At 40.0% G+C, this 26126-nt stretch overlaps 1 protein-coding gene across 3 annotated transcripts; it reads right to left on the bottom strand.

Moving 5' to 3' along the window:
* Window positions 1–488: 488 nt before the first annotated feature.
* On the bottom strand, window positions 489–24311 carry arrdc3a (arrestin domain containing 3a). Of its 3 annotated transcripts, XR_012983711.1 has the most exons (7): window positions 23888–24311; window positions 23745–23808; window positions 12011–12158; window positions 11721–11823; window positions 3996–4261; window positions 3234–3880; window positions 489–3201 (listed from the first exon to the last, which is right to left on the bottom strand). XR_012983711.1 is itself a non-coding variant. In XM_076270974.1 (6 exons), exons 1-6 carry the CDS (start codon window positions 24207–24209, stop codon window positions 3752–3754), a joined length of 1032 nt encoding a protein of 343 aa, XP_076127089.1. In that variant the 5' UTR covers window positions 24210–24311; the 3' UTR covers window positions 489–3751. The 3 variants fall into 3 exon arrangements, 2 of the variants coding, with proteins under 2 accessions (XP_076127089.1, XP_076127090.1); XM_076270974.1 differs by having other exon boundaries at window positions 489–3880; XM_076270975.1 differs by having other exon boundaries at window positions 489–3880; window positions 23745–23805.
* Window positions 24312–26126: the final 1815 nt, after the last annotated feature.

Below are 26126 nucleotides of genomic sequence, written 5' to 3'. Positions count from 1 at the left end.
TATAACTGGTTAAAACATGCATCAGGGGAGGTTGGTTATAACAGGTTAAAACATGCATCAGGGGAGGTTGGCCACACACAGCCAAAGGCCTTGATCCAGCCAGCACTCTGAGCTTTCTGAACATGTTGAATGCATCATCCACGGCACACACCGTGTTGTGGTCCCAAGAAATGTTCAGCCCAAGCTGATTTAAATTGCCCATGATACACACCAAAGAGCTCATACTGGCCACTAACCTATTCAAATTAAAATTAAATTCACAGTATACAGATAGACAAGGTAAAGGAGTTGAAAGGAGCCTTAAAACATGTACAAAGCTTATTCAGCTGTTTTGGATGGAGATCAGCTATGTGAATACATGCTACTGCATTATTTTAGCTCTTGGCCATGTTCATTTTGTAGGAGGATAAAAGGTCGGAGACCCCTGCTATACATGAAGTGCATATCTCCATAGTCCATACACAATTTTATCAGTCATTTTTATTTGGAAGTAATGCTATTTATTTACACACAATTAATTGTATGTTATCAGAGTAACAATATTGATAGCAGTGCTACCACATACAAGTGGTAGGTCATGGGGGAATACAATCTATACATACAAGTACTTGCAAAACACATGTTATTCAAATATAACTACACCATCTTCAGGGTAATAAGAAAGGCAGTGTTTGCAGACAGTGATTGAACAGACAATACATTCTGTACCGTACCTATCAAAATGACTAATGGGACAAATGAGGGACTGGTCCCCTTTTGGTCTGTTGAGTGGCAGTGTGACCTACTTGTGATGCATGTTGATGAACTATGGCTTTGAAAAATGATTGAGTGATCCAATCCTTTCCATTTCTTAACTGCAGTATACCCAGAGGCGTATCAAGCTTTTTAAAAGTGTGGGGGTTGTGGGACAGGGACGTTGTAAGTATTTTCTGAGAGGGGTGCGGACTATATTGGTGTCCAGGAGTTTCTCCCCGAAAAAAATTGAGATTCTGATTGCTTAACACACCATTTTAATGCAGTTTGGGAGGGACAGAAGAAGCAGCGCCTACAGGTATGCGTGGCTCATGTGACATGTAGGCCTACATGATCTACCTTCTATTACTTCACTATTTGACACTACCCTACATGGAGACATATCTCATGTTATAAATCAAGAAATAATTTCAGAATTTTTTTTTGTGCATATGGGTTAGCAGGCTACAATAAATTGCCTAACAGAAAACAGCCTAATTTCGAGGTGTCACTAATACCTATTAAATAAATGGAAAGGACACAGAATAGTGACAGAACTGTAAGCTCAAATTCAAAAACGTTTGAAGTCTACCCAAACATATGCAAAGGGAATAAATAAATTGTGTTGCATATAGCCAGCTTAATTAATGTCAATTTAAAGATTATTATTAGCAGTTTCTATGGTTTTTCCATTGTTACAGGAAGCCACATTGTTGTTTAAACTATTGTTGCTTCTAGCCCACGTTACCTCCAGTTTCACTTGCTGCAGGGACGCACACGTTCTGTGTTAGTGGGGCACATTGCATGAGCGCTCATAAGCGTTCTATTTGAGTTCATGCTGGAAATATTACTTCTCAGATGTAGAACTCAAATGTGTCTTGACGCCGCCGTGTAAGATCAAAATAAGATGTTCTAAATGGAATGCGATCTCCAGTAGATGTAGCACTATACACATTGACAGTGAATGTTTGTAAAGATCAGGTCAAATAAGACGTTCTAAATGGCGATGTAATTAAGCTGTTCAGATCTTTTCCAAGCGTCTTGGAGACGTATGTGTGCTGAATGGGCTATGTCTATATAGTTGATGACACCAAATTAATAAGTATTTCTGATTGGGGAAACTTAGCCTAGTTTATTTTTTTTTTTCAGTCTGCGGTTCCATACAATCTTGCTGTAAATGATCAGACGTTAAGCACCAGGCATAACTTAATTTCGCGGCTACGTGGACCATGTAGGTTAATTGTTGAGGAGGCCCATATAGTTTGAGAAAAGCTGCAGATCATAGACAGAGAAAGCATAATGCTCTGAGAACAGTAGCCAAAGGTCTTTCTGCAGAAACAACAAGTGCCTTGGTGCGCGCACCCCCGCTTTCACTTTGACTCCCTGCATTTCTACATTGTGACAAAAACTGTCAGTCAGACAGTGAATTTTGGTTTACTAAACTAGCATAATGCGGTAACAATTATCATTTCAATTCTATCTGAAATCTGATCACTGCAGACGTTATAATGCAGACCCAAGCAGCAGCACAGCCTTGAAAGACGCACAATTTGAATTTGATCAGAGCGGCTCTGGTTCTTCACTGGCTAACTTGATGTGATTGGCTGGATGACCGTTCAATCAAATCAGCAGACCTATTTGTGTCTCTCTGTGTGTGAGTTATAGTAGATACGGTTCCAACTCTTTACGGGAGCATTTATTTCCATATTTTACTTTCATTTTAATCTGACAAAAAGTGTGGGGGATAGAATCGTGTTCCAGCAAAAGTGTGTACGTTATAACACCCACATCCCCCACACTTGCTACGCGCCTGACCACACACCACAGAGTGTGATGAGAAAGTTTGGGGACTTTCCTGTTTTTTGAAATGGTCAAATAAACAGTTGTAAGATAACAATAAACGGTTACACTTTAGTATCGCAAGAGTGACATGACACTGTCATGAAAGTGTCATACACGTCACGTTCACAATGAAGTAGTACAGAAACTTAAAAGTCATAAACAAAACAAAAAAACATGTCTGCTAACACTCCCTATAATACTGTATTATTTTTTATTTTTTTTAAAATAACTAATTGTATTGGGAGGGCAAACTTACTCATGTGATTGCAAATTGTGGCTAAAAAACAGCCAAAAGAAATAAAATATGGTTATTCCCTGGACTATTGCAATTCTTTGTTAGCGTATGTTGTGTTGACCAGCCATAAATGCTAGGAGGTCAAATTCAAGATTCTTTTCCTCAGTGGTTCCTAGTTGGTGGATTGAGTTGTCTAGAGACTTGTCTAGAGACTTATCTGTTCAGTTTACACTTAATTAATTCATTATTAGAGTTATGGTTTGTATGGTATTTGTTTATTTTCATTATATTTGGCATTGTATTGACATTATTATTATTATTATTTTGCTTGGCTTACCAACTTTTAAAAACTGTTAATTTTAACTATTGTAAGGTTCTTATTCTGTAAGTTGCTTTGGACAAAATCATCTGCTATCACCATAACCAATTAAAAACTTTGTCGATAATAGAATTAGTAATAGCTGGTTTTCTTAATACTAGTAATAGTTAAACATGCAATAGTTAAACACACAAAAGTTTTACTTACATCAAAGTAAAGTCAGTAAACTTCCAGTAAAACTTCCACTGGGACACCATTGTTGCTATGCCTTGCATTGGCACTGTTTTACTGTTCTCGCAGGTATTCTTGAGTACAATGTGACATTACAACAGAATACATAACTTTAGTGGATACCTGGGCAACACAGGGCACAGGCAACATCTAAACAGCTTCGCATAATTAGCATTATGTTGGAATATGTTTGTTGGAACCTTGATTTGCACACCATACATCAACACTGGCAAAGGTACTTGGGTTTGTAACATATTGGGCCCAGTCCATCATATTCTTGGCTAAATAAATTAGAGATAGTACATGCAAAGGTATAACGAATACAAATGGAGTTATAAAGAGTATGAGAGAAGTGTATGAAGAGTATAATTCCTGAAGTCCTTTATAAACTGTTATACAATGTTTTTGGCAACCATTGAATATGGAGGAGGTCTGCATTCTTCTTGACGTAGAGGAATAGTGCCAAGCACAATGGGGAACAATGTCTCGAGATTGGAGGCTCCACTTATTTCCAGACTTACCTGTTATGAAATACATTAAACTGAATTAGACCAACAACACTCCACCATGAAATGCAAAGCAAACATGACTACAGATAATGTGCAATGTGGCCTGCTATGCCTGCCTGTGTCTTACCATGACAACATATTCAACCTCAAGGATCGGGCAGTTAGCTATGCTTGTGGGAGCATCTTCTGGGATGGTAAGCATTAGCTCACAGTACACGTCTGAGTGATTTGGTTGGACCGCTTGGCCCATAGTGCAGACCAGGGTTCTGGGAACAATTTTTGAAGTACTTTTGCCAGCGGTGTAGAATGCTTGTTTCTGAACCAGGAGAGCCTTTGGCACAACTCTCCGAGAAGAACCATTTCCAAACTCTGCTGAAATTTGTATAATCTCCCCTGATAAGAAAAAGAATTAATCAATATATAGTACAATAAAAATCTTAAAATTTTGAAGATGGAAGTCTACATACACCTTAAAGGAATTATCCGGAGTAAAATGCACTTTAGATCGATTTCTGGATGATTGGGGGTACATACGTTGAGTTGACATCAAAATTATGTCATTCGGATGTGTTTTGAGAAAGTTCGATTGTACCGTTTTCAGTCACAACTCGTAGCCTGGAAGTGAGCGGGGCAATTCAATTGCGCCGCTACAAAACACTATTTTTGTACCTCTTCTACAGTTCCAAACAACATAACACTTACGTGGTAGTGAGTAGAGGGTCCCTAAAGCCAAACCGAAGTATCCCGAGGTCTTTATGTGGTCGAATAGAGAGTCCAGAATGAATTTCATCAAGCCAGTACCTTTACGGAAATGTTGCCATCTTTGCCGCCACCTTGAGGGGAAAGTCCGTAGGATGTCAACTCAACGTATGTACCCCCAATCATCCGGAAATCGATCTAAAGTGCATTTTACTCCGGATAATTCCTTTAACAAAACACCTTACATTCAAACTCATTATCACAACTGCGATAATTTAATTTCCACATATCTCCTGTTAGTTCAGTTTGTCCAACTACCGTACTTTATTTTAATGATGCAAAATTCCTGAACACTAGTTGAGGATTTTCACTTGAAGTCACCAACGTTGACCTTCGGATAAAAAAAATTATGCGTTTATTTATTTATTAAACATAGGGGTGAAATAGTAGGGCAGGTGACAATTTGCATTTCAATTTCCATTGAACAGGTCACCTCGTCGGTCGTTATCCCTTACATAGTAGCCTAATAACAGTGCTATATTCTCTTTTATTCTCTGTTTTCTTTCTTCTGACATTAGTACTGTTTCCTCTGTTGTGTTATGATAAAAGTGATTTATATCAATTTGATGTGCCCCCAGAGTCCTACAAACACACCTGTTCGGCGTATATCTTTTTCTAATCTGCTTCTGGTAGCTCAGACCCTGACCTATTATTGTGGTGCAGTAGAACATTGGTGGTGCACCTAAATTACAGTTAAGAACAAAATTATTCATACCCCTGGAAAATATTGATGTAATGTTGATTTTCTCTTGACCAATATGTTTGTTCTGACTGAAAATGACATTGCCACATGCCAAAAGGTTGTAAGACAATGTGGTAGAAACATGGATTAAAAAAAATAATCGTTTTTATCTTTTTTTTTTAATTTTTATGAAAAATTGCATGTCAAAATTGTTCATACCCTTTTTAAGTAATCAATGGAAACATCTTTATTTACCATCAAAGGTCTCAAAATGGTTCTTATAATACCTACCAAGCCTCTCAATGTCTCCACAATGATTTTAGACTGCACCTTTTTAGCAGGAATCTGGGTTTTGAGGCAGGAATGATATTATTTGCCATCACTTGTGCTAACTTTTTTGACTGATTGAGGTCTGGAGTCTGGCTGGGCCACTCTAAAATTTTGACATTGTTCTCTGTTAACCATTTCTTGCCTTGTTTAGCTGTATGTTTTGGATCATTGTATGGTTTAATGGTACAATGATGCCTATTGGGCCAGGTCTCTTGGCACACTGCCTGATCTTTTCCTCCAGAATCTCAGTGTAGCCTCTTGCTTTAGTGTTACCGTTTACTTTGAGAAGGTCACCAGAGGGGTATTTCACAAAACCTAGATAAGGGATTTAGCTGGGATTTGGTTATCCTGGATGAATTTAGCCTTGACTTGGTTTCACAAAAGAGATGGCACAGAAGTTACCATGGGGATTTATTCTCTGCACCTACCGTATTTTCCGGACTATAAGTCACACTTTTTTTCATAGTTTGGCTGGTCCTGCGACTTATAGTCAGGTGCGACTTATATATGAAAAAAATTATATAATTGAACATGTTTTTAAATGTTAATTTATATTAAAGCGTCCATCGTTAATAGCATCCATCAGGCAAGTTTTATTTAAATAAACTTCTGGTGTACTTACAAACTTTTCAATGCCTCGTTTTATGAGTAAAGAACATAGTTGTATTACTGTAGAAGATTCGTACCATTCAGGGCATTATTAGTGGGGTAATTTACGATATAAAAGTTGGTACCATTACGACTGCAGAAATTCATTCGTTTCTGACAGCGCTACTCGACCAGGGTTCGACCAAGGGACAACAGGTTCTGGGAGGGTGTTTGGCTCGGGGTCATGGTGCAAAGGACCCTAGGGTGAAATTACTCCAAACCATCGCTTTAACTGACATGAACCCTACATGAAACATTACTGTCTACAGCCTCGAGAGAGCGCTCTCAAATGCACAAGTCCTGTGCACTTTCAGTCAGAGATTAGTCCTTGCGTTATGCCTGAAACTCACGTGCATACTTAAACGCTCAAATTATGGCCGGGATTCTATTTTCTAGCTGGGCCTCAGATTCGGACAAATAAAAGCCAGTATAATTTTGCTTCAATTTAACTCATAAAAGAGCTCTTCTTAATAATTTATATTGTTGGTTGGTTTAATATTGTTGCCAATAAAAGGTCATCATCCTACACCATGAGTCTCCAACACGTTGCTCTCAAGCTACTGTACCAGTCGCACGCAGCCCCTTTCTGAGCTAGAGGCTGAAGCAATAACCTACATTTAAATCTTAGACCTCTTTGGCTATATGGAATAAGGTTTCCTTTGCAGCACAGCACACATTCTATGAATGAATGAAAGCGGATGCCTTATCTCGCAATAAGCGGATGGAAATCCCGACACTCTTTCATACATGAAACTTAATGAACCATTGCCATTGATAGCCTACCGGTATGCCGCTCCTATAACGAAAAGTATAGGCCTATGTCTCACAGTAAAACACAAGAAATAAAGGCCTATAGCTGACTCGAATAGCCTACAAGCCATGGTCCAAATAAAGATGCTGTGCTTTGCCCAGCCATAATTTGAGGATTTACGATAGTCTGTCCCCTAAACATTCCTCACCCGTTATCTAGACATGCATGAACACATTTGAAAACAAAACTCACTGCCATGTAATATTTGATCGCTGTTTTGCTACAAATTATCTTTCACGTGAATACCGTAAAACTCCAAATAATAGCCCGGGCTTTTATTTTCCCAAATCGCCAAACTGCACAGGCTAGTATTAGAGACAGGCGTCTATATGAGACAGGCCTTTAATTCCCTTTACACAAAACTTTTCCTCTGCAAAGATGGAAAATATTATCGAATTAATTATTTCGTCTTATGTCTACCTATGACTAGGCTATCTGATGACAATTACGGATCATCATTCATTTAGTGTTGAGATTTTGTTCATTGTGAGATACAGTAAGATCCAAATAGCGGGATAGCCAGAACAGATGAAACATGTTTTAATTAAACGTAATCTACAAAGAGATCGTATCACACTGAAAGCTCATATTTTGTCACTAGCAAATAGCCTATATCGTCCCTTTGTCAAATACAGTTGCATTATCAGCCCTGACCAAAACTGTTCAGGAATTATTTATGCAAAAGTGGAACGTGCTTAATGTTTCATTCTCCCTCCTTTTCAGCACGAATGAAACAGCATGAGAGAGCATGAACCATATTGTTTGTCCCGTTTTGTATTTGCCAAATTTGACAACAGTCTACATTCAAATCATAGCCTAGCCTACTTCCAGGCTCGCAGGAACATATTTTTGACCAGGGGTGCTGAATAACAAAATAATCATGGATGTCCGACGATTTCTCCCCCAGATTCGAATTTAGACAGCTAAATACGCCATTTCACCGCCGTGTATGAGTAGGTCTAAGAGTAAGAAGTTTTATAATGCCCTGGGCAGCCACATTCCACTGCAACTATGCGCAGGACTTGCCACTCCGACTCAATAAAAACTGTGCGCACACTAGGGTGCATCAAAAAACACAATTCTTGAATTTTGATATGGCTGGGTGCTAAAAGTGTTCCAATATATGTAGAAACAACACATGCAAAATATTTTTCCAATACATTATGATTTAGGGGTGCCACCGCACATCTGTTTTTGTTGGATAAAGTGGTTAACAGTGCTCAATGGTCGCCATGGAGATCTGAGGTAAACAATACTACAGCTCAAGAAAACTGAGGTGATCTTTCTGTTTGAGGTGAGGTGTTGGATGTGTTATTACATATTACTATCATATATGTAGTTGTTTCCCCGCCCCCTCTGCAAAGCTAATTGCGTGCCCACAGCTGAACCACAAGCGCAGTTGAATAGTTAACCAATTGCGACATTAAAAAGAAAAAAACTTTAGCGATCATACATGACAATAAGATCAGATGAGTAGCGACATACAGAGTAGGCCTAGTAGTTTTACTAATCTACTTAAAATACTTGAACTATTTATTGCACAATGAAGAAAACTGATGCTCTGAATACTTATTCAGCTGTCTCTAAAAGTTTCTCTAATTGACGCATTCAACCGCGATTTTGATTACACCTGCTTTTAACAGGCGCAAGTTTTTCACCGCAAAAAAAAACATGCGCTGTTTTCATACATATGGCGGAATACCTAATCAATGCTATTAGCACTTGTCGTCTCCTGTGTTTGCGCGATACTCACTTTCCCCTGACCCTCCTATGAATGCATATGCATGACACGGAAAAGCGCAAATAGCCATTTGCAGCTCCCACGACAGGCAGTCTACGCTTTTTCCTCAGTGCGGCCTGTTTGTACATACCTCGCCATGCTTTTACGTGCACTTTGCAAATGAAATATGCCTGATGTGGGCACAAAAACATACATCTGGCCCTGTCTCTCCTTTTTTCATCCGCTTTCTCTGGGTGTGTCTTACTTCTCTCCATTGTATCCCTTATTCTCTCTCTCTCTCTATTTATCTCTTTGGCTGTGGAGAACATGTGTGTGTGTGTGTGTGTATGTCTGTGTGTGTGTGTGTGTGTGTGTGTGTGTGCGTGTGTCTGTGTGTGTGTGCGTGTGTCTGTGTGTGTGTCTTTGTGTCTGTGTGTGTGTGTGTCTGTGTGTCTGTGTGTGTGTGTGTGTGTCTGTGTCTTTGTGTGTATGTCTCTCTGTGTGTGTGTGTGTGTCTGTCTGTGTGTGTGTGTGTGTCTGTGTGTGTGTTTGTGTGTTTGTGTGTCTGTGTGTCTGTGTGTCTGTGTGTGTGTGTGTGTGTGTTGAACATGACCGCAACCAACAGCCAAACCTTTGCCGCTGCAAACCCAAGCTAATCCCTGAATAGGACGGTTACTCTTGGGTGGTGGGTGGGGGAGACATAACTGGGGGGAGACACACTGGCTAGGTTCAGAGTTCAGGTTCCATTCCCTCTCTCTTTCTCCCTGGTGATGTTGCTCAGTGGAGCAGAGACTCTGGCACAGACTGAGCAGTTAAGTTCGGAGTTTAGTTAGTGTCAGCTCTTACCATTAGGCCCTGTTAGTCAGTGAGTTAGCCACTAGAGAGGGTTTGTTCTTTTAAGTTTGTCAGTATCGCCCTTTGTGTTTAACAATAAAGTCAATTCAATTTTATATGTGTGTCCGACATCCATCAGTGCTGCACAGAATTCAGGGTAAGGCCACGTGAACATGTCCCATTGACCTCCATTCATTTTGTCTATAGGACAAATGAATGGAGAATCTTGAAAGTTGAATTCTGAGAAATGCCCAAATTGCCCAAAGGGCAAACAAACAACTTTTACTTTGATAACCCTATAGAACTTATTAATGTATAAAAGTTCACTGTACTCAACATTTCCAGGTCAACTTTTGGCAATTAGACTAAAAATGGCACATTTTTCGAAATTTCGCCAAAGTTCATGTGTTAGGTGGCACCCCTAAATCTCAATGGAATTACTCAAAACTGTGCAAAAGTCATTTTTATGTTAATTGGAACAAAATGCAATGCCAGCCAAATTGATATTTTGAAATTAAAATTTCCCATTCAAATTTGATGCACCCTAGCGCACACTTAACCTATTTCAGTAGGTTATATAGCCAGAGAATGTCCGTAGACGGGCTCTGATATAGCCTAGTCTAAGGTAAATTCCTTTTCTGACTTATTTCTCTTTATCGCCATGGCATTTAGAATAAAGAATAACGTTCACGAACCGTTCTGGTTTTGTTGCCAGCATAAAAACAAGCTTACCATCGGCCTATCCGCAAATTTTAAACACAAGGGATGAATTGACCGATGACGAAGTCATATAGGCATAGTTCATATTGGAAAAAAAGTTATACAATTTGGAACTCTAGCTTTTCCCCACCGCAGTCTTTTAATGCCATCTAATCATAACGTGCGCAGTCTGCGCCATACTTGAGCCCAAATCACACCCAAGATTCGCAACGAGATGAGCAGCAACTTCATGCAACATTCTAAAACCTTGCAACTGTGACCAGACATGTGAATGCTTTGCGATGGCTTGTAACGACGTGCAACATCTAATTCACACTGCTGTGACCTCCTTTCTGTAACAGTTTCGTGTCATTGCGAATCTTTAAACAGACGATCTGACGGGAAGAATATTTAGAAGATTAAATACAACCCGAAACTAAAAAACAGACCAGGCCTTTACTGGAGACCGGCCTTTAACCCAAACCTGTAGCCACGCCAGGCGTTTAAAAGAGACAGGCGTCTCTTAGGGACTCGGCGATTATTTGAAGTTTTACGGTATGCACAGAAAGTAGGCCTTCTATGCGCTCCGTGTCTGTAGCTGTCTGTTCACGTCAGCAATCGATTATAACGTTCCTCAAATGGAGAACACATCCATGTTTTCTTGCGTTATATTATAGGCTGTCATGCTTCTGTGTTTGCAAAATTCCTGGCGGTTCCTGATCGCTAAACGTTTGTTTTCCTTTCCTGTCGATAGCGGTTTATGTAGAAGCACCTAGGCTAGGCTATAATTTGACTTTAGCGGTGACAAATCCTGCTGAGAGAGAGAGAGAGGCACCCCAAAAGTGTTCCTGCGTGCACGTGTGTGTGTGTGTGTCTCTGCATGGGGTTCAGAGTTGGTCCTTCCAGTCAATAGTCCCACATTCAGGCCGCTCCATTATTAGATTAACGTCAGACAGCGCTGTAAAATGTGTGGGGATTTCTCGCACTATGATGGCTAGAGTTGCGGGACTTTTATTAGTATGCTCAATACTATTCTACCACATTGTCTTACAACCTTTTGGCATGTGGCAGTGTCATTTTCAGTCAGAACAAACATATTGGTCAAGAGAAAATCAACATTACGTCAATATTTGCCAGAGGTATGAATAATTTTGTTACTTTATGTACTGTATCTGTGCACCAAAATGAAAAAGTTAATCTGGAGCCCTGTATGAGTTTTAATGTCTTCAGCGTAAGGACAATCAGATACTGACTTCAATTTAATGTTGCTTTGTTACTGAACATGCAAAAAATGGACTGGTAATTGTGGCTACCTTGATCATTGTATAACTGTTGTCATTTATGCTGACTCTAAGATTTTATACTTCACCTGGAACATAGCCTTTTCTTTCCATTCGCACATCCATCATGATGGGTCCAGACACACACCAGAGGCAGCAGACAGTCTTGCTGTTGGCTGCTGATATTGGCACCTTATAAAACAAAACGACAGAAACAGAAAGTAGTTAAGCACAGGATCACAATGAATGATTACTAAATCAGATACTGGAAAAAACACAAACCATATAAAAACATTCTAAAAATAGAATTGACGAACAAAAAATTCAAAATGATTTGAGAACTGAACATTATGCATTAAGAAATGTAATGTTCTCTTACCAAAAGTGCAGGATTATTGCAATCAACATGGTTTACAAACTTGAACTCAGATTCAAATTGTTTGGCCCTGTGCCATGAACGGTGTATTCCAAAAATCACTGTATAACATATTCTTCCATGAAGCCCAACAAAAGAAGATGGAAAATCACTTTTTAAAAAAAGAAGAAAAAAACATACATTTTAAAAGGCTTTAAAGGTATCCAATGCAGTTGAGATGTTTGCTATATGTGAAAAAAGAAATGTTTTAGCTTTGAAACCGCATAACATCACTTACAGGACCTTTAAGTATTCATGTTTTTTAAACCATGTAGCAGCCAATAATGTAATAATGGCCAATAACATTTCTGAACCAATAGCCTAACTATGGAAGGGAATTTAAAAAAGACAACCGATTATCCTGCCCCTCGGACTGAGCACTGCCAACGGTGAGTCCCCAGACCCTACATTTTAATGTGGGTCTGGCTCGTCAGGCTACCCTACACATACACAATCATAAATATAAGAAAGCTAGATACCGCATTGACTGCAGAGTTCTATTAGGTGGCATCGTAAACGCGGCCGTCATATTGGTGGGGGCAGCACCTTTATTGTCTATGGGCAACATTTGCAGGCAATCACAGACACCTGTCTGATTTCCAGTCAGAGTCAAATGATCCTCTATTGGCCTCCAGTGATTGCTGCCCCCACCAAGATGGCATCGCTATTTACGTACGTTCTGGAGCCCAATGTGGTATCTAGCTTTCTAATATCTATGACACAATCACTTACTTTCAATTGAAACCTTCTTGTCATAAAACCTGGCAACCCAAAACCCAAATAAGGAAGCGTGCACACTGCGCAGCCACGGAGTCTCGCAAGCAAGCGGACTAGTTGAATAGCCTATCCTGTTGTCAAATTGTTAGGGAAGAAATTTGTGCAGGTCAGGGGCCTGTACTACGAAGGGAGCTTAACCTACCCAGATGTAACCCAGGGTTACTTTGTTAAACCAGGGTTGACAAAACCTGGTTATCTTAAGTGGTGTTAATCGGTACTACGACGCTGATTATGAAGTTGATTTGTTGAGCCGGGGTTAACCTAATTGGAGTTTGTGCGCGTTCACATAAAAGGGGCGGGTTGCAGCGCAAGTCACCACTTTCAATGATGACGCGATCACCTTATTTTATGGATGAGGAATGCACAATTATTATGCCAAGTTATGAGGAATTAAAACCCACTCTACGACAAAAATCAAATACGTCGGCAGTGAACAAAGCAAGGCTGTTGGCAACGTATTGCAGATCGGGTAGCCTAAATGCCTAAAAGTAAAGTTTTATTCCCACATGTTCTTCAAATATGTGTTACGGAGGATTAGTAGCTTGCGGAATGTATGAAATTAGTTGAAATAATTAAATAGCCTATTTTGAGTTCATAGAAAGGCCTACAGATGCAACCCAATTCAGAAGTGGGCATATAGATTACAGTAATAAGGATAGGCTAATTGAATGTTTAAGTAGCCCCCATTGACTGATTTAGTGTCTTTTTTTATTTAATGCCTATAGTCTGAGCGAATTAGCCTAGAAAAGGGTCAAAGGTGGAAGTAAATACAGCAAAAGCATATTTGGTATCATTTGAATCGTAATTTTCTGTAGATGAAGAATTTCTGGTGCCTACAGCGCAGATTTGTACCAGAAAAAATATATAGGGCTTTGAATGGAGCATGGCACAATGAATTTTGGGCCAAAAACGTATGTTAGTACATTTTGATATTAGCTGATATCTCTTAAGCCAATTGAAAGATATTCATCAAACTTGGTCTACTTACCCACTATAAGTTGTCAAAGAGCTGGCAAGACAATTTAGGTATTGAGGTCAAAGGTCAAGGTTACAAGGGGTCACACAAATAACTCACATGCAGTATTTGGTTCATATCTCCAAAGCAGACTGATGGATATTCATTAACTCTAGTACATTTATTGTATATACAAGTTAGATGAACTTAGGGACTCAGGGCCATGGGGTCAAAGGTTAAGGTCAGATTCATCCCCTGACATACAAGGTTATAGACGGTGGAGACATGCTAATCAACATGCCATGTTCAATTCAATTACTGTAAATATAGCCATTTTTTATGTTAACTTCTGTTTATTTAACATAGACTTGGTTGTTTTTGACATGGGGAGTCCCTATCTAAAGCACAATGAGTTTAATATCCCTCCTTTGTATATAAGAATCAAGAATCTGATTGCGATTACTGTAGGCAAATGTGCTTAGCAGTAAATAACAGTGAAATACTACCACTAGCATTGTCATGACCTGACCAATATCTCTTTCAATATTGCCCATGCAGTCCTTTCCACAGTACAAGCAGGGCTACTTCCAGCTGTAAATTATATCTTTCTGTGCTGTTGTGACTTTCCATAAGTTAGTATGACTGTTAACTGTGGCCCTTGCTATTTTTCCCTTCATGGACAAGGTGTTGTCCACTTTCTCCTGGCAATTTCTGTGACCCTGAAGACTAGCATTGTCGTCCAGTTTTGATGTTAGTAATGTGGCATGTCCGTTGTTATCTGTTCAGTTAAAGTTACGGGTGGGCAAAAAATAATATCTAAATATTTTGGAAGATTTTGACGGTAGATATCAATAATATAATTAAATACGAATTTGTCAATCTCTTAAAAAATGGGATTTAATTGAGTTACAAGCCACCTTATAATTTCTTACAAAGCACATTAAGGGACACAAAGTATTAGGATAGCAGTTTATTTTCTAAATTTTGTTTCTGAAAGATGAGACTGTTGTAAGAAGCAATATTTTCCCCTGGGATGAATATCAGTATTTAGTTGTGCTCAGTACTGTCTTGATTCATTATTTTCCATTTCACTGCAATGGATGATGAGACAGCACTTGAAGAGGAACCTGGCATATGCACAGATCTTTGCGTTATCTACCAATGTGGAGGTGAGCTGTCATCTTGTAGCACTGGCTTGCAAAAGCTGATTTACTATAGCATTGCTATAGGCACCAACACATTTTTAAAGGGGTGGTTCAGGATTTTAGACAAAGGACCTCATTTCCAAGTTAGCATGTGTGATATTTATCAGTGGAGACCACTTTCAACATGTTTCATCCAGTCCTTCTAGTTGCAGAGTTTGCAGGTGCTAAGCTAGCGCAAGTCATTAGTATGTGTTAGCCTGCCACTAAAAACAGTCTTACCCACTCCACAGTACACCCAGGCAAATACATTATAACGGCAGACAAATAAATTATAACAGCTGACTGTCGATGTAAATGTCTGTGTTGATAGTTTTATTTCTAACATTATTCTATCCTTGCATTTCAATGATTGCATAACATTTTGAGGGACTAGTTTCTTAGCAGTGGTTAGTAGTACTGCGCCGAAAAGTAAACAGAGAAGCGCACTCCAATCAGGATACTGTCGTGGAAAAAGTCTACCCTGGAAATCCAGAGTTCTCGCCAGAGCACAATGGAATGAGCAATGATGCACGTTACTTTTACCCCTTGCATCCCGGGGAACCAATCAAATCGGCGTATCTGATATATGTGGGCCAGAGGCGAGCTAAACTGATGACGACAGCGCTGCAACGTTGGAGGTCAGTAAACATTGGTCATAGTGTTATCCAATTGTGTTGAAGTCCAGAATCATTCAGAGTAAACATTGGTCTAGTGTTATCCAATTGCGTGCAGTGAGATTTTCAAATGCATGCTTGGTGCCGCCCCTCGAGTTGAGCCATTACATTGTTCGTGGCCAGACCCTTAATCTTTCTAGATTACCAGGGTCTGGATTTTCCAGGCTAGAAAATGTCCACTTCCAAATACAATTATCCAATTAACAATTACCACTTGACTATTTAGTAATTTAGCATTCTGGAACAAGGCGTCCGAAGGAGACAATGTAGATAGAAGATTTTCAGAAGACTGTTGATCTTTATTCACCGTATTGCAATGATAGTACAGCCCAACCAAAGTCCAGACCAACCATCAAAGCAATAGGGAGGAGACAGACCGTAAACACGGGGCAGGGGCAGACTCAGACGGGGCAGACTCAGACGGGGCAGACTCCGAGGGCTTGGGCAGGGAACAAACAGACAAAGACCGGATTGACTCGGGCAGGACGAGAGACTCAGACACGACAGACTCAGACACAGGGGCAGGGGAAGGGACAGGAACAAAGACAGTGACAGGGACAGTGACTGGGATGGTGACTGGGACGGTAACAGGGACGGTAACTGAAATGGTGACTAGGATGGTGACTGGGACAGAGACACAGACAGAGACGGGCACGGTGCGGGGACGGTGACTGGGACGGTGACTGGCACAAAGACAGACACAGTGACGGGGACAGTGACGGGGACAGACCACTCAGGAGAGACAGGAACAGAGAAGGGCTCGGGCAGAGGCGGGGCCGGAGAGTCAGAGGTAGGCGGAACTGACTCGGGCAGAGGCGGGACCGGAGAGTCAGAGGGAGGCGGAACCGACGCGGGCAGAGGTGGGACCGGAGAGTCAGAGGGAGGCGGAACCGACACGGGCAGAGGCGGGACCGGAGATTCAGAGGGAGGCGGAACCGACTCGGGCAGAGGCGGGACCGGAGAGTCAGAGGGAGGCGGAACCGACTCGGGCAGAGGCGGGACCGGAAAGTCAGAGGGAGGCGGAACCGACTCGGGCAGAGGCAGGACCATCGGGAGACGCGGCTGCAGGCGTGGCGTCGGGCGACTGGGCTGCGGGCACAGGAGCAGGCGCCTCTGGGCTGGGCGCAGGAGCGGCCGGATGAAGGCGCAGCACGCCCACCCTAAGCCCCTGGCAATGAGCTGGAGGGGCAGGGTCAGGCAGGAGACTAGCAGCCTCAAAAACTGGGAACAAGTGAGGAGGCAGAAATGGAGGGAAAACAAACAAGACAGGAAGCACAGACCAAATAAGGAGATGGGGCAGAGACAAAGACAGGTGACAGGCAGGTAACACAAAGCACATGGGGAACAGGCAAAAACAAACACAGGACAATACACAAAATGGCCACCAGGGTGGCACAAACTTAGCAGTCCGGGCCAGATCCTGACAGCTATACACTATATTTTATACTCCTCAGCCCTTGAGAAGTGCCACCCTCTCACGCCATCTCCATCAGCACCCTTCACCAATCAGTACCAAGCAGGGTCGCTTACATTCGTGGAAACCATCTTCCCACCATGCATAAAACTATATGCAAACCTATGTAATGCATAGGTAACATATGTAAAATAGTGTAACCTTAAGTTTTTCTGGTTCCTTCCAGTTTGGTGGCCTTCTTATCTTATTCTCTTCCTAGCTGGACAGGCCCCAACTCATAAGGCACAGTGGCCTCCTCATCCCTGTCCTGTCCAGTCCTCACCAGATTGATAACACCCCCTCTCCCTTAACCATGTAAGGAGGAGATCCTCTCATCCTGGTACCCCCAGTACTTTTCCACTCACCCCACTCCTCTGACAGTTGGTCTAGCCCCCTTGGGGATCAATAAAGTATCTATCTATCTATCTATCTATCTAGCCTACACAAGATACAATGACCTCACACTGCTCACAGCAAATGCAGTGGCATTAAGACTTATGACACTAATGACTACATTCTTCTAAAACATGAAAACCCATGCAATAGTATAAACCTTTATGAAATCCATCATTACATCCCTTCACATCCTGGCCTACTATTATATGCCTACTACCAACTTCAGGGAACAAAGTATAACTATTGCAATGCGATGCAGGGGTAGTTTTTATTTCTAACACTATTCTATGAACATAGACATTTACATCGATTGTCTGGCGTTATAATTTAAGTTGGAAATAGCTCAAGATGACAATGTTTATCAGATATTTGACAGAAATGGTTTGGATTTCATCTAAAACTTCTGCTCTTCAGCTTGTCTAAATGAACTACAATGTTGTTATTGATGTACTGAATGTTATGTAATAGTACTTTGTTTTTTACTCCAATATAATTTATGAACTGAAACAGTTATTTAAAAAATGGTATTCACACAGATGTTTGCATTTTAAAACAGCAAATTATTTTGATTTCCCCTGGTTTCAGAGAGGCTACAACTACAATACTAAAATAAGATGTGGAGGTTGAAACAACTGTTTTTATACAGAAAATAAAGTTTGTTTTGCTTTAATAAATGTCTTAATCTTTTTTAATGTCAATTCAGATAGTTGATTCTATGCCTCAGCCACCTATAGCCTCATGACCTTTAACCTCTACCTGTGACCCCATGATCTTTAATGCCTTATCAGTTAATTTAGGCTTAATTAACTGTGTTGGGTTTAATGAGGATCCTTTAATCTGCTTGAGAGGTATAAAACAAACATTGCATGTCAAGTATGACCTCAAGTGACCTTGACCTTTGACCCCAAGACATTAAACACCTACTAATTTCATCAAGAACTTATGGTGAGTAAGTACACCAAGTTTGGTAAAGATCCTTTTACCAGTATGGGAGATATCAGCTAATATCTATATGTGATAATATGCAATTTTGGCCCAATATTATACCATGGTCCATTCAAAGCTGTATATCATTTTTCTGGTACAAATCTGCGCCGTAGGCACCTGAAATTCTTAATCTACATGGTTCGATTGATACCAAATATCCTTTTGCTGTATTTACTTCCACCTTCAACCCTAATTCGCTCAGACTACTATTTTTTTTAATTTAATGCCTAATCCTGTGAACATTTCAGATGCAACACCATTGCCAAACGCACATGGCAGCAGGTGAAAATGAAACACAAACACATTATTCAGAATAGTGGTTTATAGTCATAGCTTGCATTAATATTTCTTAATTATGAAAACATGTAGGCCTTATAGCCTTCACTTGGCCTCTGTTTTACAGCTAACAAGAAAAAGGTGTCTTTGAACACTACTGTAAGGCACCAGAGTGTTTTACAGTAGCAGAGGAGTTGGCCATCGCAAATAATAGTGGAAGGCCGATTATGGAGGGGGTTGAGGGAGGCATTCGGTCGGATTCTGGTGCTGTGGAAACGTGTAGCCTTTATGTGCAGGGTACAGTTATATGACATTCAATTCAATACGTTTGTTAAAATGGTGATTTTAATGTATTAGGCCTACTACATGTCCGATTTATTCTTGCTCAGATGTTCAGCATACTGTAGGCCTATGTCCGATTTATTTTCGGACATACAGTAGGCTATTCTTGCTGCATCACCAATGGAATACATGAATGTCCACGTACGGGCATTGCTATGAGACGTCCAGTGTTGGGAAAGTTCACTTTCTACGTGAACTAGTTCAAAGTTCAGTTCACAAATTTTAAAATGAACTAGTTCAGTTCATAGTTCATAATTCAAAATTTTGAACTAAGTTCACACTTTCCAAAAATGAACTAGTTCATAGTTCTTTTTTTTTTTTCATATGTTGCTGCGAGCTATTATTTTTCAAAATTATTGCCACAGCCCATATAGAATGCAGTTAATTTGGGTTGAGGATCTGTCTTGACAGTCTTTTGATTTTGTATTGGCTTGCACATACCTTGAAAGGCTAGCCAGGTGCTTCAGTTCAATGTGCCGTTTCAGGTTTGCTGTGGATGTGACTGAAGTGCGGGCAAAGTTTGCACAGAAATGTACGATTTTTCCCATCCTCACCGACCTTGTCATAAAACTTGTTTAAATGATCATACGACGCCTCCTTGCTGCTTTGTCATCTACATCAGCCTTTCTCAAACTTCTTTGACCTGAGGCCCAGTCAAGGCATACTTTGGGGTCATAGGGCCCACCTACATGAACCCACCCCCTCCTCCCACCCCCCATCAAATTATAATGATATCACAATTATTATTATTTTTATACTATATTGCTATACATGCACTTCAAAACAGTCAATGTTTAAAGTGCTAAGATTGTTCACAAAAGTTTGTGAAAACATGCACATCAGAGTACTGCTTTACTACTGTAAAATATAATTAGGCCTGCAATGTTTTTGCATTGTTGGATGATGCTTGCATGAGAAATACTTCTCAAAACAAAAGCAATTATATGGGTGCCGTTGTTTTGGGATATTTCCCTCATGCAAGCATCATACACTGATAGAATATGTATATGCTATTTAAATACATTTCATTTGAATGCCTGATTGTAAGGATTCAGGAAACACAGCAGCTTTTGTGAATAGTAAATGGTGGATCAGATCATGCGTAAATCACTGATCTGGAGATCTTTAGCTATCTTTAACTAAGACTAATTAATAGCTTTTGGCTGACTTTAATACTTAATGCTAGACAGTGTTTTATATAGTCTGTGCTCTGTTTTTATGGAAGTTGCGTAAATCCACGTCGTTCTATTAAATGTCGTTTCTTAAATAGCCTTCCAATAGGTTGAGCTTAGCTTTGCTACCAACGTGCACACGCATGCATTGAATAAACGCTCATACCACGACTTAATTCTATGCCTCTATGTTTGATGACACCAAATTAACAAGTATTTCCTACTAATTGCAGAAACGTTTGTTTTCTTTTTCTGTCCGCGGTTCCTTGATCAATTGCGCAGCAAATTATCAGACGATGCCCCGGGAATAATTTCACTCTGCAGACCAGCATTGTCCACGTTGCGGACCGCGGCCCATAGTTTGAGAAATGGTGACCTGCATGCTGCCATATTAAGGCCTTTTTACGGTGTGTTTTAGCCGGGTTTTCATGTGGAAGGCTGTGTAGAAATCTGGCACCCTATTGAACGAAGTTAAACTGAAAGAGCGTGCCGTTCACAGACACCAGAATGAACGAGTTCACAGTAACGTTCATCAGGCAGTAATGCAGGACGTTCAGTTCAAGTTCGGTCAAAATATGAACGAGTTCATGAACTTTCGTTCAATGAACGCGTTCAGGCACAACACTGGAGACGTCTTCCTAGATCATCTGACAAAGATAACGAATTCCCTCGGCTGACAATCTATATCTTCATAGAGAATATCGTCCGGGTAGGCTATATATATTTTCTGGCGGTCTCTAAAACCCCTCGCCCTGCGAAGAGAGTCCCTCACGATTTGCGCTCCAATGTCGTATGGATCATCCAGGTACGGCGACATGTCTCGGGAGAAATTGTTAGTGGAGGGGTGGTACTTATAAAGGGTGTGGTTAACGGAAACCTCGGGTTAACCAAGAACATAACCTGCTCGGAGCAGGTTTGAGATGCAGCGTAAATTGCCATGGCAGCATACCTCGGTTAAAACCTATCCACCTTTCGTAGTATGGGTTAATCGGGAAGTTACGCCACACGTGATCAAGTTACTCTCGAAGTTACCCAGATAAGCCAGTAACCCCGCTTCGTAGTACAGGCCCCTGCTCTAGCCACTACACCATTTATCACTGGTGTTGTAAGAGTCTATGACGATTATAATACTAAAGGCAAGGCAATACTCGAATTAACATAAATAGCAAGAATGAGCCAAGTAGGGGAGTCAGTGTCTTAATAAAAATTAAGCTACAGGATATATCAATCATTGAGTCACGAGATAAACATCCACTTCGCAATTTTTGTTTAGGCGGTTGTGATTTTTGGTTAGGCGCTCTGGACACCAACAGGAACTACCAAGGAACGACACAAGTGCGACTGCCTAGGGGCAGTAGTTCAAACGACCAAACTTTGCGTCCTTGTTTGCGATTGAGAGTTCGAACTACTTCTAGAAACACCAAATCCAAGAACGATGGAGCAAGGTTGCGACGCAAGTTAGCAAACGATGCTTTCTAGAAACGACCCCCAGGTTCTTCACTGGCTAACTTGATGTGATTGGCTGGATGACCGTTCAATCAAATCAGCAGACCTATTTGTGTCTCTCTGTGTGTGCGTTATAGTAGATATGGTTCCAACTCTTTACGGGAGCGTTTATTTCCATATTTTACTTTCATTTTAATCTGACAAAAAGTGTGGGGGATAGAATCGTGTTCCAGCAAAAGTGTGTACATTATAACACCCACATCCCCCACGCTTGCTACGCGCCTGCTTGTGTATCAACAACACTGAACACTCATTACATTAACAGTGTATGTGACAAATTGTGTATGTCAACAGTGTTGTTGATGGGCATTTCTCAGATTTCGGGCCTATTTGGGTAACTGAAATTTTGAAAAATAAAATTCTAAATTTTACTAATTGGTATGCATCAAGTTATCAGTCATTTTGATAGGAGTAACCTTGTGAGCTTGGTTGAGACCACAATATAAGGGAATTTATGATTTTTTGTCATTTTTCAGGTAAATGTCATTACCATCACATCATCTAATATGTACATTTTAAAGATGAAATGGTCAATCAATGATCAATCAATGATCAATTATGGTTTCACATGAAGTCTATTTTATCTTGAACTTATTAGAATTGTTGAATTTTACTTACAACATGAATTATAGTCGTTTAAGTGTCTTATTTTTTTTATTTTTTCACTCGACCCTGGCTTGGAATTTCATTTATTTGAAATAAATGCCATATATCACATCTGTTTTCATCCAGTGGCAATTAAGACTGTCCAACATTGTCAAAAATATCTAATTAATGTAATTTATTGTAATTTATACATAATCTATTGGCAAAAATATGCATGGTGATGGTGATGACATTGCAGTTCTGGTAATGACATTTGTTGCGGTGATGACAAATCACTGATCGTAATCTATTGCAATTAAATGTTTATAATTTAGAAACCCAAGTTGAACTGACTTTGTGAAAAAAAAAACTTATTTCTTTTAAAAAGAGTACTTTAAATGTATCTGCAAAAATGTCATCACCAACACAGTCGTCATTACCACTACATTTCAAGCTATAATGTGCTGGTAATGACTGTGCTGGTGATGACATTTATACCGAAAAACTTCCCTGAGAAGCAAAAATTATCACCATGCAAGTGTAGCTAGCTTTCTACATGTAATGTACATCATTTAAACTATTAAAATAATTTTAAAATTTCAGGAATATTCAAAAATACAGAAATACAATGCGTATGGTAATGACACATAATAAGTGTACATGCCCAAAACGAGGGATAAAGAGTAGATTTTCTTATGTTTCTGGACATCAAGGCATCAATCTTTCTGCTTGACACCCATGTATTCCACTGTGATATTAGGTGACCATGGTTACCAAATATTTTTTTTATGAAAAAACAGTAGCAAAGTGCTTTTATGTAGAGTGTGCTGGTAATGACGGCTAAACCATGGGACAGGTATACATTAAGCAAAATAAAGCAGGAAATGCATATATATGCATAATGTGTGCATGCAGTTCATTAGTTCAGATAACATTTAATTCATATGCATGATTTTTTTAATTAATTTTTGATAAATAATGTTTGAGATATGGCACAATATGTGAAAACTCTGGTTGCGGACAACACCAAAACACTGATATTGTACCATAAAACACCAATAAAATGTGTCTAAATCATGAGTAGGAGCAACCATTAAAAAAGTCTAGGCTTGTTTTTCTTTATACTAATTAGTGATGCTAAACATTATTAGATTTAATGTGTTTTTAATAGAATTACACCCTGTGGACAGAAATAGGCCCCAATTCTGGGAAATACCCTGATACACAATTGTCAATAGGAAACGTGTGTCCTCGGAACATAATCTGACCTGCAGCTTTGGTGTTTTGGAGGTGGTGGATACATACATAACTGGCATGCGTATCGGGGGCTCCGTAGGCTTTATCAATAGATAGTATGAGGATGAAAAAATGTACCCTAGTAGTCTACTCACCCATGAGGAATCTGGCAGCGAAAAGGATACACGTGGATGCCCGTTTTTAGAGTAATTTCATCTGCTGATGTGAACAAAAGAGTGAGCGGTAGAAACTGGATCTATTAACAAAACATAGCTACGTCTACAAATAGTTAACCTACCGTTCTGCCCTTGCACAACAATACTTTCCAACTTAAATAATTCCAGTTTTGCTGAGTGTACCCGTGTATGACGGCTTTTTCCACTTCCTCTACGAGTGGTCCACGAAATTTTCGCCTTGCCTTTGAGGGTCATGGATATGTGCTGGATCTTGACATCTTTGGATAGTTCGAATTTCATTTCACCCGAGATCATGTCACCGCTAGAAAATGTGCAATTCGGATGGGACGAGATAAAGTCTATAGAAACGTTCTTAAATGTCTCACCAAACATGTTTACAGCTTTACATTTAGAGCAAACGTTTCTCTTTGATCCATATAGCATTCATTTGTTGTAACGGTGGTTGAGTTCCTGAGCGTAAGTGCGCCCAGACAGTGCTACTAAAAAAAAAAACTCTCATACACAGGCTTTTAACAGAGATCTTGACTGGCTTGATTCTAACCAGAAAGGAATGAGGAGGGGCTATGGCCCATAGACATAGACTGTAAATACACGGGTTTCCCGTTTACCAACAAAACTAGATGCGCAGCCGTGGGGCAGAAGACGCTTTGTGGCCGTCCACAACGTTATAAAATTAAAACCTAAATAGTCGGCTGCTGTAAGCTACAATCGGAATTTTGTATACCCCTGTTGTCTCAATGATAATAACACATTTCAGACTATATAGTTTGCCGTTCATTTGCATTATTAATATATCATAATCATATTTTGTCATTTTTGGTGAAGACATGCATTCCGTTAGGGATATTGAACATATTTAACATTCTCTAACCATCTTGATTTCGAATTGGTGCAGTTTTCAGCACAAAAACTCATTTTATTGTTTTCATGGAGAGCATTGCTCTATGATGTTCTATGGTGCTTTCTGCCTCTTAGTTGCGCAGGCATGTTTTCGTGATGTTGCATAGAAATCCATGTATAGACCTCTGAAGTTTGCCTAGAAAAAAAAGCTACCATCTTTGCCCATATAAGGAGATCCGGTATCTTGAGATTTTTCTTATGGGAAAATAACATGGGGATTTGGAATTGTCACACCTGTTAAACTCTCACAGGGACGACAAAATCGAAAATGCAGACGTTTTCTCAAACACACTTACTTTGTCCTCTGCCTTTGATCTCCGGTACGTGAAGGCACACAGTAGCCTACCCTCCAGAATTATTGGCACCTCTGCTAAAGTTGACTAAAAAGAGGAATATAAAATCATCTTTTGGAAATTGATCTTAATGCCTTAAGTAAGAATATGAGGAAATATCCAACCTTTAATGACACCAATTTTCTCTGTGAACGAATAATGTATCAAAATAAATAAATGTTCTTCCTTAAAATACAGGGGTCATAAGTATTGGCACCCCTATGTTAAATTCCCATAGAGGCAGGCATATTTTTATTTTTAAAGGACAGTTTTTTCATGGATCCAGGATACTATGCATCCTGATAAAGTTCCCTTGGCCTTTGGAATTAAAATAGTCCCACATCACATACCTAGAAATTGTCACTGTTTTATTTCAGTTAGCCTATTGAAGCTGGTTTGATGCCCATTGAGCTCAATGCATGTATTTTAAGGAAGAACATTTATTTATTTATGATACAGTATTCATTCACAAAGAAAATTGGTGTCCTTAAAGGGAAACTTGGCAGGATTTCCCCCTCTGCTGGAGAAATTGTGTATTAGGCCTATGCTATTTCAAACTGTGGGAAAAGGTAACGATAAAGCACATGGATTTGTTTACAAGCTAGCGAACGGTTAGCATAAGTTTGGCAGAACTATGTGGATATTACAAGGTAAAAAACACGATTTTTGTTTCTTGTTTCTCACTTCTCTTTCCGGGACGGTATAGACCTCTCCGGAATAAGTCCGGCCTCCGAAACAGCCAATCCACCCAACTTCCAGGCGTCGAATGTCTATGGGAAATAACATAACAATAACATGGCATTTCAAAATATCATACCTGTCAAACATCTGTAGGTGGCGAAGTAGAAAAAAATGGTGGGCCGATTGGCCTTCACACTTCTGCCATCTAGTTTCCACTGGATTTTTTGATTGTCGGTGCCATTAAAGTAGAAATATATCAGTAAGAAGCGCTAAGCTAACGCACGCTTCGGACGCCGCGACTCCCCGAGTCAAGGTTGCATAGCAACGGCAATGTTTCATAGTTTGTCTTCACTGAAATGGAGTTTGTGGCACCAGAGCCTGTCTACGGAGATGGCACTAACCCTGCATGAAATCGTCATGTTTGATA

Source organism: Alosa pseudoharengus, unplaced genomic scaffold (genome assembly GCF_046254945.1).
Source record: "Alosa pseudoharengus isolate Yale_2024_CS ecotype anadromous, Long Island Sound unplaced genomic scaffold, YU_APseudo_1.1 YU_APseudo_1.1_scf_6, whole genome shotgun sequence".
Lineage (NCBI taxonomy): Eukaryota > Metazoa > Chordata > Actinopteri > Clupeiformes > Clupeidae > Alosa > Alosa pseudoharengus.
This window is presented reverse-complemented; position numbering and strand designations above follow the sequence as displayed.